Source organism: Sebastes umbrosus, chromosome 17, assembly GCF_015220745.1.
Source record: "Sebastes umbrosus isolate fSebUmb1 chromosome 17, fSebUmb1.pri, whole genome shotgun sequence".
NCBI classification, from domain to species: Eukaryota; Metazoa; Chordata; class Actinopteri; order Perciformes; family Sebastidae; genus Sebastes; species Sebastes umbrosus.
The window spans coordinates 30,372,851-30,387,664 of record NC_051285.1 but is presented as its reverse complement, the minus strand read 5'-3'; the positions used below and the strand labels follow the sequence as shown (position 1 = coordinate 30,387,664).

The 14,814-nt window shown below is 41.0% G+C and overlaps 3 protein-coding genes across 3 annotated transcripts in view; all 3 read left to right on the top strand.

Moving 5' to 3' along the window:
• The window catches only part of LOC119476144 (ribonuclease inhibitor-like), a 159,230-nt gene that overhangs the window by 96,839 nt on the left and 47,577 nt on the right, over window positions 1-14,814 (top strand). The window lies entirely within an intron of this gene.
• The window catches only part of LOC119476115 (protein NLRC3-like), a 119,169-nt gene that overhangs the window by 84,725 nt on the left and 19,630 nt on the right, over window positions 1-14,814 (top strand). Inside the window, exons 9-10 of the mRNA XM_037749329.1 lie at window positions 368-541; window positions 1,411-1,584. Coding sequence (XP_037605257.1) covers window positions 368-541; window positions 1,411-1,584 — 348 coding nt within the window. The remainder of the gene's footprint in view (window positions 1-367; window positions 542-1,410; window positions 1,585-14,814) is intronic.
• LOC119476156 (ankyrin repeat domain-containing protein 16-like) lies at window positions 3,991-6,136 on the top strand. The gene is made up of 2 exons (XM_037749405.1): window positions 3,991-4,564; window positions 4,682-6,136. The coding sequence occupies exons 1-2, from the start codon at window positions 4,236-4,238 to the stop codon at window positions 4,683-4,685; spliced, it is 333 nt and encodes a 110-aa protein (XP_037605333.1). The 5' UTR covers window positions 3,991-4,235; the 3' UTR covers window positions 4,686-6,136.

Here is a 14,814-nt window from a genome sequence, read left to right as displayed (position 1 = left end):
TGACATAAACCTGCTAAGCTCCCAGATACAGTGAGAAGAAGGCCATGTAATAAATGAAGTAATGAAGTCCAACAAGTCTGATTTGATATTGATCCTCTAATTCCAGACTTGACAGAGATCAGCAGCTTGTTATTGATGTGTGTTGACATGAACAGCTGTATGAATGTTGTGGTGACATCTGGATGATGTCTGTAGAAGGCTGACATTATGATGATCCACAATAACACAATGACAAAGTCACTCTACTCATTTTAGGGAAAAGATCATTGATTAGGACATAGTAATGTTGAGCTACACATTTAAAACCTGAACACATCTGATTGGATTATAAAGTGATTTTTATCTTCATCATTTATTCTTTATTCAGATTGTTTGACTGCAGGTTGTCAGAGATCAGCTGTGCTTCTCTGATCTCAGCTCTGAAGTCCAACCCCTCCCATCTGAGAGAGCTGGAGCTGAGTGACAACAAGCTGAAGGATTCAGGAGTGAAGCTCCTGTGTGGTTTTCTGGAGAGTCCACACTGTAGACTGGAGACTCTGAGGTCAGACACCATTTTTTACTTGTGTACTGAGATTAATATGATGTGAAAGTTGTGGTGACACTAAACTGCAGACATCAGGCTGATATTATACTGATCCACACTGAGTCTCTTAATGCTAAAGTCCATTTTCTTCTTCAGTGGTTTAGTCCATTGACTGTGGCAGAGCAATGTTGAGCTACACATTTAAAACCTTCATAAATCACAACACCTGACTTTCATCATGTTTCTTTTTTCCAAGAAATGATAATAAAAATAGATCAATATGAAGAATAAATAAATAATCTCTATTTCAGCTATCAGACAATAATAAATATATTTGCTATTTGTTTTTTCTATAAATGTTATGAAGCTATATGATGCTTTTACTGACTGAAGAGTTTAAACTGAAGATGCTTTGATTTTATGACTCCATCTATTCCTCAAATATATATATTGTAGATGTCTTATCTTAAATATCTTTTGTTCACATTTCCCCAAAATCCATCCTGACATCTTTGACATCTTTAGAAACTTTGAGATGTTGAGTTGAATCTTGAATCAGTTTCTGTGGTTCTTATTTGTGTTTGGCTGCTCAACATGAGTTTGTATAGATGGATCCACTGGTGGAGCTGTCAGAGTTTAAGAGGTGAAGTCACTACGTCTTTATTGAAGTAGCAGCACGTTGTCATTAATATTAATGAGAGCTCTGTTTCACTGTTTGTATTTGACAGTTTTTAACCTGCATCCTGTTGGCTTCAGGTGTTTGGAGTTTACATTTTCTAAACTTCTACGTTCTAAACCTTCTTCAGCTCTGAACACATTATTAAACATTGAATGATTTCAAGCAGGAACGTTGTCTTCTAAACTTACATCATTTATTCTTTATTCAGATTGTGGCTCTGCAGGTTGTCAGAGATCAGCTGTGCTTCTCTGGCCTCAGCTCTGAAGTCCAACCCCTCCCATCTGAGAGAGCTGGAGCTGAGTGACAACAAGCTGAAGGATTCAGGAGTGAAGCAGCTTTGTGGTTTTCTGGAGAGTCCACACTGTAGACTGGAGACTCTGAGGTCAGTTCACTGACTCTCTGTTACTGTTATAGATCTTATATGTTTAATTAACAATTGAACCTGATTTATGTACAAACATAACTTACATCCATAAAGTTGTTAATGTCCTTTTCTTCATATTTTCATGTTTCTTGAACTAAATTCAGTCTGCAGTCACTAAAGACTTGTGTTTCTTAAAGAAAGTGTAGAAAATGTCCACTGTTAGTTGTTAAAGTAAATGAATGTTTATCATTGTTGGTAAATGGTCACATCTGGATACAGAAGATCCTCTGAACTAATATTCAGGGTTCCTACGCAGTATGGAGAAGTATGGAATTTGATTTCAGAGAGCTCAGCAGCTTGGTATTGATGTGTGTTGACATGACATGACATGGATTATAAAGTGATTTTTATCTTCATCATTTATTCTTTATTCAGATTGTGGCGCTGCAGTTTGTCAGAGATCAGCTGTGCTTCTCTGGCCTCCGCTCTGAAGTCCAACCCCTCCCATCTGAGTGAGCTGAATCTGAGTGGAAACAACCTGAAGGATTCAGAAGTGAAGCGACTGTCTGATCTTGTGGAGAGTCCACACTGTAGACTGGAGACTCTGGAGTAAGTAGAGGGTCGGAGTCGGTCCATGCTGGTTTCAGCAGTATTGTTGTGATGTGTTTCCTCCGTTAAGCTGTGAGAGGAGAACGGTGACACACAGAGAGCGAGAGAACAGTCAGCCAATCAGATCAGCCAGAAGCTTGTTGTGATCATGTGTTAGAGTTGATGTGAAGAAGATGTTGTTGTTGTTGTTGTGTTCATGTCTCCAGGAAATAAAGCTGGATTACAGCTGACAGCATCACATCATGTATAGAGACAGTGGTCCTCATCCATCAAACTGTCGTACCATCAACTCTGATCAGAAAGTCTTTGTTCTCTCATTGATCAGTTCATCTCTGTCACAGCTCTGAGATCAGTCTGACTGAAGCCTCAGATCACTGGCTCTTATTTCATAGAACCGTGGTTACATTTAGTAACCATGATGTGGTCTGTCCATAGAGTTATTAAAGGAGGGTAACGGGATGAGGGTGTGGAGGTTTAGTGTCTTCATTAACTCGTTCCAGTCACTAGGAGCAGCACACTGGAATGAGTGAGGACCAGAGGAGGTGCAGACTTTAGGAACGACCACACTGATGAATTAGCTAGAAGATAAATTGCGGTTCCTGTTGGAGATATTGAGTAGTGAGCGGAGATATGGAGGTTGGTTCTGCTGATGATAGTTTATAAATGAACTGTGTGCTGCATCAGTGACTGACAGCTGATGAAGGGAGTCTCTGTAAACACTGATTCATGACTTCTGTTCTCTTCTTCTCTCAACAGATGGGAGGAGTCAGGGTGGTGATCTCTGTCAGAGTGAGTGATCAGAAAAGTGGATGTGTTGAGAGGATCAGCCGTGTCCTGATGATCCACAGAGGTTCACCACCTGGACCTGCATCTGATTTTGTCTTTTTTTATTCATTCATGTATTCTGAACCCAAAGTGCCTCTGCAGAATAGTTCAGTTCATGACAACATAACTGTAGATGAACACATTTAAATAGATCTTTCTGCTCTGCTTTGTGTCGCAGCTCCACCCTGTGGAACGATGGAGTTTTGCTGTTTACTTCCACATATTTCTAAATAAGTTAATAAAGTTACCCTATTAAAACCGAGCCCTCAGGAAGAGCGTCTGCATATGACATGATAACTGACTGATAGGTAAACATGACACAGGTAGATGTGATTACTGTGGACAAGAGGAAACGGTGGAGCATGTCATGTTGCATTGTGGGAGATATGAGGAAGAAAGAAGGCCTCAAAGAGATTAAAGTACACTTTGATTTAATAGATATTTGTAATGGAAAATGACATTGTATGTAATGATGTCTCTTTATGCAACAGTGGAGAGTTCCTGTCTGTGTGCTCTTCGTCTCATGTAGTGGGAAAGTACTGAGTGTTGACTTTTACTGGGACACTGTCTGAGTAAAACAACTCCTTTTCTCACAGTCCCTGTTGTAGATTTCTATATAATCACATTGTAATAATCTCCTGCAGTGCACTCTTCTGCAGACTTTGTGTGACTCTGTATAACCAGTGCCTCTTCTTGCAAGAATAAAATACAACAAAGACATTTCATCTGTTTGAGATCCTTATTTCAACGTTCATTAGGACTCATCTCGGAATAATGACAGAATTTCCATTACATATTCTACAAAAGAACTCACTAAATGAGTGTTATAGAACATTAGTTCAGTATCTTAGACAAATTAATATGATTGGAAAAATATGAGGTTGTTTGTTTTATTTATTTTTTTTCTTTGATTTTGATTTTGATTTTCTTTATTTTTTGGGATATAGTAAATATTAGTAATTATTTATTTTATTTTATTTTATTTATTTTTTCCTGCCAATCTACTGCTCCACACTCCAGTCCAGTAGGTGATGGTAATGCACCAAATCGTTGTTTGCCAACCACCAATAAAGCTCAAAGAAGAAGAAGAAGATAACCAACAGTGAACTCTTCTCTTCTCTGCAGCATGTCTTCAGGAAGACCAGCTTGACTATTTTCTGTCATTTTGACCAGAAAGTGACTTTTTGTAGTTGGTGCTGCAGCCTTTAACCTTTAACCTTTGACCTCTAACCAGCATGGATGAGAACACTTTAAAGCAGCTGGTGAAGCTCACTCAGGATGGACAGGTTGACTCTCTGCAGAGACTGATGAGCAGCTCTGAGGTTCAGTCTGTCAGCAGGAGACACTTCGGTCGGTCTGGGGACACCCTGCTGCACTATGCTGCCAGGAGAGGACACCTGGACATGCTGCAGTATCTCATAAAGCAGGTGTGCATGGATGTGGAGCTGCACAACAACGACTACAAGAGGCCTCTGCACGAAGCTGCTTCCATGAGCCACCAGGCCTGTGTTAGCTACCTGCTGCAGGAAGGAGCCAACGTGGACAGTCTGAAGAAAGCTGACTGGTGAGGATGATTAATGCATGTTAAACCAGGGAGCAGATAATAGAAAAAGAAATGTTGTGTATGCATGCAGCGCCCTCTGTTGGCTTTAAATATGCCTTATTTTGCTGTGTGCATCAGCTGAACCTCATCATGCAGCAGACAACATCACACATCCCCAGAGACTCAGGGGGCTTTGTGAGGACGCTTGAAGACGAGGCTTTCTGTGTTTTCCTGACATTGTTCCATAAGATCATGCCACAGGTGGACATGCTTTTCAACCAGCTGCAGAAGAGGAACATGGACCCTGTCTTCATCAGAGCACTGGTCCAGAGGTTCACAGACAGCATGCTAACCATCAGATAAATAACTCCCAGATATTTACTATTAGCTGATAAAGCTGTTGTTAGAAAGATGAGTTGCTCACTTCCAACAGTCTGTAAAAGCCTGAATGTGCCTTGTCATCAAAGTGAATGAACATCATAGAAAAGCACATCACAATAATATCTGTTTAGAAGTTTAAAAAGGAAAGAGACAATCAGAGTTGGATAATAATGCAGGTAAAGTAGTTATTAAACACAATCCACCAGGTCAGCTTCTAGAAGAGGCCTAGTTGTTATTGAAGATGAATTTAATTGTTATGCAGACTATACGCAGGCTAAATGCACAGCAGAATAACACTACATTGCATCTGGATCATGAATGTAATATAAACAAAGTGAATTATATAACCATACTGTAAACAACAGTGAGTATATTGCACACAATGAATAGAATTGCACATGGATCCAGTTCTCTTTATACATCCATGATTAAAACCAATACCAGCCATTTCTCATATTATAGAAGATAAATATTTGCTTGTAACAAACAGAAAGAATGAGATAAACTCTGAATTCAGTCGAGGCTTCACTTCAGTTTCTCAACTGACTACAAACAGATTACGTCTGGATTTAGGTGTAAAGTCAGCTCCTTCATATTTAATATGTTTGATGTCAAATAAACAAACAGAACTGATTAACATGCGTACTCTAGATTTTATATTCACTAATCATGTCCGTACAGGAGGATTCCAGTTTCATGTGTGACTCTGCCAGTTTTCACGTTACATGACTGAACACAGACACATAAAGTCGCCCGTGGAGCTTCTTCCCTCAGAAATCCGTGTTGAAGCTGTCGTTCTCACCACCGTTCATGTTCTGTTGTTCCTGCTGGAGCTGCTTTCTGCCAGCAGATGTCACCGTTCCCTCTGTTTTAGCACAAAGGAGGTTTATCAGAATGGATGCAGTGAACACTGAACTGATGCTGTGAATGCTTTCTTCCTGACTGACTTGGTGTTGTAAAGGTTAAGTGTCATCATGATGTAGTTAAACTGGATTTAAAATGATGGAAACTGGATTTGAAATTAAACTCGGCACACAAGTTTCACAAACGTCCACTTGGACTCAAGTATGACCTGATTAGAGTTTGGTTGTCAAAGGTCAAAGGTCACCGTGTCCTCAGAAAACACATTTTGGCCATAACTCAAGAATTCATCTGTTAATTATGACACTTTCACACAGATGTTAATTATGATAAAATGATGAAGTGATGACATTTTGGACAGACGTGGATGTAAACTGTAACTTGACTGGTTGGGGGAGGCAGACAACCGTGAGGCGGGAATTCTAGTTTCTTTCTTTTTGAAGACAAAACAAGTTTATTTATTCCATCAATGTTTAAGTATTTTGAGTTAACTCATTTTAAAATAAGTTATCTAACTTTGTGATATGAACAAAGAAACGTAGCTAACGTTAGTGTTAACGGACACTTTCAACATGTTTCTGTGGTTTTCTGTCCACATTTTAAGATGAACTAATATCTGTTACTGCTCTGGACAGTGAACTCATCATCGTAGTAAAGATGAGACTGCAGCTATTCTGTCATATTAGTATTCAACAGAACCTCTTTAACATCTCACACAGTAAATGAAAGTTGACAGTGTTCCTCAGCAGGGAGAGAAAACTGCATGTAGAATTGTAGACATGAGTGATGACATCGAATGCCAACTTCTGGAAGGAATAAAGGCAAGCCCATACTTTGCCATCCAGCTGCACGAGTCGACTGACGTTAGCAATGCCGCTTTATTGTTCGTTTTTGTAAGATACTGCAAGGACAGTAATCTTCACGAGGATCTATTGTTTTGCAAGGAGCTTCCAACAAGAACAACGGCAGATCATGTAATGCGCTGCCTTGATGATTACTTCACCGAAAAAGGTCTTGATTGGAAATACTGTACAGGTGTTTGCACAGACGGCGCTGCATCAATGACGGGAAGACATCGTGGTGTTGTCAAACAGATCCAGGAGAGGACGCACTGTTTCTTACATCGGGAAAGTCTAGCTACAAAGCAGATGTCACCAGAACTGCATGAAGTCATGAACGTGGCTGTGAAAACTGTTAACTATATTAAGAAAAATGCACTCAACTCAAGGTGTTTTGCTGCTTTGTGTGAAAGACTTGATGCAGATCATTTGCAGATCTGTTGTACCACAGTGAAGTAAGGTGGCTTTCAAGGGGACATGTGCTTAATCGCCTTTTTGAACTGAGAGAAGAAGTGCACACATTTGTGGAAGAGCAGCACTCCCCTCTTGCTGAGCATTACACTGATGGTAAACTGGCCTACTTATCAGATCTATCTGACCAGTTAAATCAGCTCAATATATCAATGCAAGGCAGAAACAGCACAGACAAAATTGAGGGCTTCAAGAAAAAACGTATTCTGTGCAACAGAAGAGTCAAGGAGGGACGATTTGACGTGTTTTCACTCCTCAGTGAAACTTTGGAAGCCACTCCTCATGTCAACATATCCAGTGTTATAACCCAGCATTTGACTCAGTTGTCAGGAAAGTTTACAGACTACTTCCCAGAAGATGCACGAGATGGAAACCTTTGGATTTTGGACCCTTTCTCTGTGGATCCTGCTTCAGAAGACATAGCTCTCTCCACTGTGTTGGAAAATGAACTGATGGAACTATCAGCAGACAGCAGCCTGAAGCTTCAGCTCACACAAGTAGACCTTGCTTCATTCTGGATACTGGCTGCCAGTCAATATCCCTCTCTGTCAAAACGGGCAATCAAATTTCTGTTGCCTTTCACCACCACCTATTTATGTGAGTCAGGGTTTTCCATTGTGACTGTCACCAAATCAAAGGCAAGGAACAAACTGAAAGCAACTTTGAATGCTACTCTGCGTGTCAGCCTCTCACCCATCCCACCACCACTTCATCTCATCATCTCCCAGAGGCAAGCCCAAGTGTCTCACTGAGGGTAAGCAGAATATGTATTTTGGTCATTACAGCTGACAGTGGCATAACACATATCTACAGCCCACTTTATTATCTGTTGTATAAACATGTTAGGTTTTGTACTCATTTATTTGGGAAGGTGGTCCTCGGAAATGTTTTGACAATCACAAGTGGGCCTTCAGTTGCAAAAGGTTGAGAACCCCTGTTCTAGTAGACGTTACAGTCCCAGTAGCTCCAGTTTGTGCCTCTCATGTCTGACCTTTAAACTCCAGTCACAGAGCTAAGCAGACTATTCTCTGATAAAGTCCTTCATCAGCAACACTTAGAGCTGTTTTAAAGACTCCACAAAGACTCTTCTGAACATCTGCTGCTAAATAAAAACACATTTTAATCACTTTACCAAGTTGTGATTGTATTTCTAAATCCAGCACGTCCTTGCTCTTTTTTTATAAAACACAGTGAAACGTTCACACCTTTAGTATGATATCAGAAGAAACATCAAGATCAAGAAATGTAACTCATATGATGATATAATACATTTTAAAATTGTGCTTCACATTGTTCTAATTGAGCAATAAGATGTGTCATCTCTGGCTACCATCTGTGTTTGGATTATGAAAAAGAGTTGCACAGTTGCAACGCAGGAAAACGGCTGAAATGATTTTTTTTATTTTTCATCCTGATATTCAGAAGAATTTCATTTGTATAAATCTTTAAAAGAAAACGAAACAGAAAAAACAACTTCAGTTTTATACTAAATAGATTTATGAACATGATGTAAAGATGAAGCTGAGATCTCTCCATTCCTACACCACCATGTTCTTGTTTGGTTGCTTCGTATTGTTACTAGATCAGGTTTTACACCCTTCATTCACCACACAACCACTCATCCATCTGCTGACACACTGATCACACTGATTCATTCATTCATGCATTGATTGGTTATTGTATGTTTAATAATAAACTTGTACACCTCTCTTGTCATGGCTCATGAGCCGGGTCATGACACTCATAAACACATCACATTAAAAAGCACACAAACACACACACACACACACACACACACACACACACACACTCAGATAAACTTACCTGACTTCCAGTAAATGGAGAGGGGAGGAGCCACACTGACCAGGTGATCCAGGTACATGAACAGGAAGATAAGGCTGACTCTTAAAGTGTTTGACTCCATTTTGAGATAACGGAGCAGAAGACAGAAGACTGAAGACTGAAGACTGAAGCAGGGTGAGTGTTAATCCAACATTTTATTATGTTACTGTTAAAGTGTCTGAGTCAGTTTCCTCCCTGTGGACTGTAGAGGAGAGAAATGTTAGAATGAACTCAACAGTTTGATTCATCTGTGAACACAAAGTCATGACTGGCTGAATAATCCTCATTAAAGCTGCTGTAAGCCAAGAAAACAAGCAGAGAGGTAAAGAGAAGTGACCAGGTGGAGCGCTGGCTGCTTTATTATACTGTATACTGTGTGTATTAAATGATCACAGTCAGTGTTTCTGTTTGACCTCTCAGACTGACTTCAGATCAGAAGATGGAGGAAGACGAGGACAGAGCAGAGTCTCTAGTCTCCGGTCGTCTGTCTATGAAGAGTGATCGGTCTAAAGGTCTTCCTCTGGACTTCAGTAATGAACCTGCACCCTCAGACACAAAGTAAGACAGCTGCTATATTCACATTTATACACAAATGTATTTGCCAACTAACATTTAACAGACTTCATCAAATAAGCTCTTCCTCTTAGTGTCTGTGACAGCTGTCAGTCAGCTAGAGAAGATGTAATCTAATCTAAGAAAACGGCTACAAACCTTTAAAGCTCCTTATTGTCGACAGCAGCAGTAGGTTGTGTGTTTAGAGCGACCTTAATGACCTAAAATGAGATTCATGTGATTATGAAGTAAATCATCTTGGTGTTTGCAGAGTTCAGTCCAGACAGAGAGCAGAGTCTCCAGTACCCAGCTGTCTGTCTATGAAGAGTGACCGGTCCATGTGGACTCCTGTGACCTTCAGTAATGAACCTGGACCCTCAGAGTCAAAGTAAGAGACTGTTTCTACTGTAAGCTGACCTGATGGATGATGATGCATTGAGGATGAAGACTAAATGTTCTGCTAACAGATTTATATTCCTCAACATGCAGCTTCATGTTGTACTAACTGAGCAAGAAGAAGAGTCATCTCTGGCTACCATCTATGTTTGGATTATGAAAAAGAGTTGCAACTCAGGAAAATGGCTTAAATTATTATTTATTATGCAACAGACAATAGTTTTTTTTCCAGGTGTTGAGAAGAATCTTAGTCATATAAGTCTGAAAAAGCACATTAGTATTTAACCACATTGATTTAAACATTAAAATGAGATAACATTTGACCAAAACTCATTTTAATTCAACCTGTTCAAGCTAAAAGAGATTCTCATGAACACTCCGTGTTATAAAGCTGATTTGTGTGATACACACGCCCTCATAGATAAACTCAAAGGTCAAAGGTTTCCTGTAGATGAATAACAGAGCAGAAGGATGAAGACTGTAGACTGAGGCAGGGTGAGTGTTAATCCAACATTTTATTACTTTACTGCCAAAGTGTCTGAGTCCGTTTCCTCCCTGTGGACTGTAGAGGAGAGACATGTGACGCTGCCACCTTGTGGTTTCCCGGCGTGCCCTCACAATATGAGGTCCATGAGCAAGTTGCAGTTCTTTTTCCTCCCATCATGTTATATAGCCTCCAGAATAATATCAATGATTTAAAAGAGACCAAAGAGAGCTGGTTATGTCCTTTACTGATTCACAGTATTCACGGTAGTTTAGTCTGAGTTAGTTAGGTTTGAACTGAGGTTAGAAGTGGTCTAAATATTGAGGTAGACCAGCAGTCTGAGACACACAGCATGTAACTCTGGTGTTCCTTGTTAGAATAGATTAATATCAATGTTTTAAAAATGTCCGTTGTTCCTCTTTAATGAACAAACTTCAGCCAGATCACTAAATGTTCAATAAGACAGTCAGACAGGAAAAGCAGCTAATTCTAGTTTAATAAAGCAGGAGAGTTCAAATAAAGGAACATTTTCATCACAGACTGAATGCTGAATTCACTACCAACACTTTAACTCTTCTCTGTGACCATCTGAGCTTCAGTGTCGGACAAGTCTGGATATTCTTCACCAACAATCAACACATGATTTTAGTAATAAAGTAATGTCTCCACAGAGAGAAGAAGAGGAGTCATGCTTCTGTGGAGGAGCCGATGTCCAGATCCAGAACAAGACCTGGACCTCAGACAGCCAGTCAGACCAGAACAAGACCTGGACCTCAGACAGCCAGTCAGACCAGAACAAGACCTGGACCTCAGACAGCCAGTCAGACCAGAACAAGACCTGGACCTCAGACAGCCAATCAGACCAGAACAAGACCTGGACCTCAGACAGCCAGTCAGACCAGCACTGTCCAAAGTAAGACTGTAGATGTGTCTGCTGATGTCTTCATGTCTGGAAACTTGTTGTTTTAATTCACTGACTATTGTTGTAACAACTGTTTCAGATCTGCTCCACCAGACATATCTGCTCTGCATCACTTCCTTTCTGAATCTGAACCCAAGAGAAATCATTTTATATTTGTATGTTTTGTTTTTATGATAGCACTCCGTCTTTGCATCAACCAATCAGAATGATGTTTGTTCTCCATCTGCATAGATGAAGATGAAGAACTATTAATCTCTGTAAAGCAACAACATCACTGTTCTATCCCAGACAGACAGACACACTGATGAAAGGGGAGTTATCTTCTTGTCATTGTCGTATATCAATACATGCTCATGGAGGATCTCTTGTTGGGTCTCTAAATGATAGAGTACGGTCTAAACCTGCTCTATATGAAAAGCATCTTAAGATAACTTCTGTTATGATTTGACGCTATATGAACATAAAATGAACTGAACTGAACTGAACAGGAGCCACAGACTTTGAACAACATTATCTTTCCTGCTACAGTCTCCTTCTCTGACTTACAAACACACGTCTGGTCCTGCAGAGCGACACGTTGAAACACTATTAAAAATAAATATAAAGATCACGTTGATGTTAGTTTAGACTTCAAGAAGGGAAGATGACTTTATAACCTTTACTTCTTTATATGTTCTTATATTGATTATTTTCATATTGGCATTAGAAATAATAAGTTTCTTTGTTTTGTCTTAAACTTTGTTTCTCTCTTTCAGCAGATAGAGGTCTGCAGGAGGTTGTAGATGAACATAAGATCAGTCTGAAGGAGAGATGTGAACGTGTGACTGAAGGAACTGAAGGAACTGATGAAACAGGAAGTGGAACCCTCCTCAACAGGATCTACACTGAGCTCTACATCACAGAGGGACAGAGTGAAGAGGTTAATACCCAACATGAGGTGAGGCAGCTTGAGACAGCTTCCAAGAAGAAGACCCTCCATGACGCTCCAATCAAGTGCCAGGACATCTTTAAAGCCTTACCTGACCAACGGGGACACATCAGAGTCGTTCTGACGAACGGCGTCGCTGGCGTTGGAAAAACCTTCTCAGTGCTGAAGTTCACTCTGGACTGGGCAGAGGGCTTGGAGAACCAAGATGTCAGTCTGGTGGTTCTGCTTTCGTTCAGGGAGCTGAACTTGATCAGAGATGAGCAGTACAGTCTTCTCATGCTGCTCCATGTTTTCCATCCAACATTACAGAAGGTCACAGCAGAGAAGCTCGCTGTCTGTAAAGTTCTGTTCATCTTTGACGGCCTGGATGAAAGCAGACTTTCACTGGATTTCAAGAACAACGAGGTTGTGTCTGATGTCACCCAGAAGTCATCAGTCAACGTGCTGTTGACAAACCTCATCCAGGGGAATCTGCTTCCCTCAGCTCTCGTCTGGATAACTTCCCGACCTGCAGCAGGCCAATCAGATCCCTCCTGCATGTGTTGACAGGGTAACAGAAGTACGAGGCTTCACTGACGCCCAGAAGGAGGAGTACTTCAGGAGGAGAGTCAGTGATGAAGAGCTGTCCAGCAGAATCATCTCACACATCAAGACATCCAGGAGCCTCCACATCATGTGTCTAATCCCAGTCTTCTGCTGGATCACTGCTACAGTTCTGGACCACATGTTGACTACAGACCAGAGAGGAGAGCTGCCCAAGACCCTGACTGACATGTACTCACACTTCCTGTTGGTTCAGACAAAGAGGAAGAAGCAGAAGTACGGTGAGGGACATGAGACGAGTCCACAGGAGCTGACGGAGGCTGACAGGGAAGTTCTTCTGAAGCTGGGGAGGCTGGCGTTTGAACAGCTGGAGAAAGGAAACATCATGTTCTACCAAGAAGACCTGGAGCGGTGTGGTCTGGATGTCACAGAGGCCTCGGTGTACTCAGGAGTTTGTACAGAGATCTTCAAAAGAGAGTGTGTGATCTTCCAGAAAACAGTCTACTGCTTTGTTCACCTGAGCATTCAGGAGTTTCTGGCTGCAGTCTACATGTTCCACTGTTACACAGACAGGAACACAGAGGTACTGAAGGCCTTCCTGGGAAAAGACTTCAAGCACAGAGAGTCAAACCCAAAGTCTTTTCTCAAGAACATCTCTAAGTATTTTGGAAGCAATGCTAGTCGTGGCCCATCTCTGGATGACTTCCTGAAGAGAGCCATGGAGAAATCCCTTGAAAGTAGAAATGGCCACCTGGACCTGTTTGTTCGCTTCCTTCATGGCCTCTCTCTGAAGTCCAACCAGAAGCTCTTAGGAGGTCTGCTGGGTCGGACAGACAACAGTCCAGAAATCATCCAGAGAATCATCAACAACCTGAAGGAGATGAACAGAGATAAAGTCTCTCCTGACAGAAGCATCAACATCTTCCACTGTCTGACGGAGATGAACGACCACTCGGTACATCAGCAGATCCAAGAGTTCCTTTAAATCAGAGAACAGATCAAAGAAGGAACTCTCAGAGATCCACTGCTCAGCTCTGGCCTACATGCTGCAGATGTCAGAGGAGGTTCTGGATGAGTTGGACCTGAAGAAGTACAAGACAACAGACGAGGGACGACTGAGACTGATTCCAGCTGTGAGGAACTGCAGAAAAGCTGCGTAAGTCCAGATGTGATTAACTTTATAGATCAGTGTAGATTAGTAGTTTAGTTCTTCAAATATACACACTATAAATTATTCTTAAATATAATATTCTTATAAGTGTTCCACGTGTTTATTACATAAATATGTCAGTTGTATTTTGTCACAGATGTTCTTGAGCTGTTTCAAATGTTGAGTTCAAAATGTTTCAGTACTTTGTGTTTCTAGCTGTCAAGTTAATGAACACTTATTCTATTTATTTATAATAATTGTTACATTTTACAGTTGTTTCTGATTTATGTTTTTGGGTGATGGAGACGACATGTGAACCTGGTAAAACAAATGAAAAGAACAAAAGATCAGCTGTCTGGTGGAGCGCTGGGTCTAACCGGTGTAACGGCAGCAACAGAACGTTTGCTGATCCGGCGGGGAGTCGGGGCGGTCCTGGGATCAGAGTCCTGGTGCTGGGGTTTGCTTTCAATAGGCCTTGCACCACATTACACCTTACCTCGTGTGTTTTTGGGCTCATCTCTTTCGTTGGCTTCAAATCCAAACTGTTGCCATGTTGCCACAGTTTTAGTTTTCTTTGAGACCAGCTCTGCCATGTCTCGTCTCATCACCCCAAAAAACACATGAACTTCCTAGTAAACAAACCTCTTCTTGTTTATACACCAACATAACATCATAATATTACGTTAATCACGTTGTCATATTGCAAATACAGGCTGGATTTAGCACTGTGACTCTGTCGGCACAGGTTGTTGATGTCTGCTACTTTTTAGTTTGCCAGAACGTGTCATAATGACAAATGTCGGTTCTGCCGGTTAGCATAAAATCAAACCGGTTTAAGCTCGTACACCGGACCGGACCAGACCGGCAAAACCGAAAATCAACCCAACTCTAGCATTAGCCAC

Bases quoted from the DNA above. Each gene is read 5' to 3' on its own strand.
- LOC119476156 (XM_037749405.1), top strand. From the start codon at position 4,236: ATGGATGAGAACACTTTAAAGCAGCTGGTGAAGCTCACTCAGGATGGA.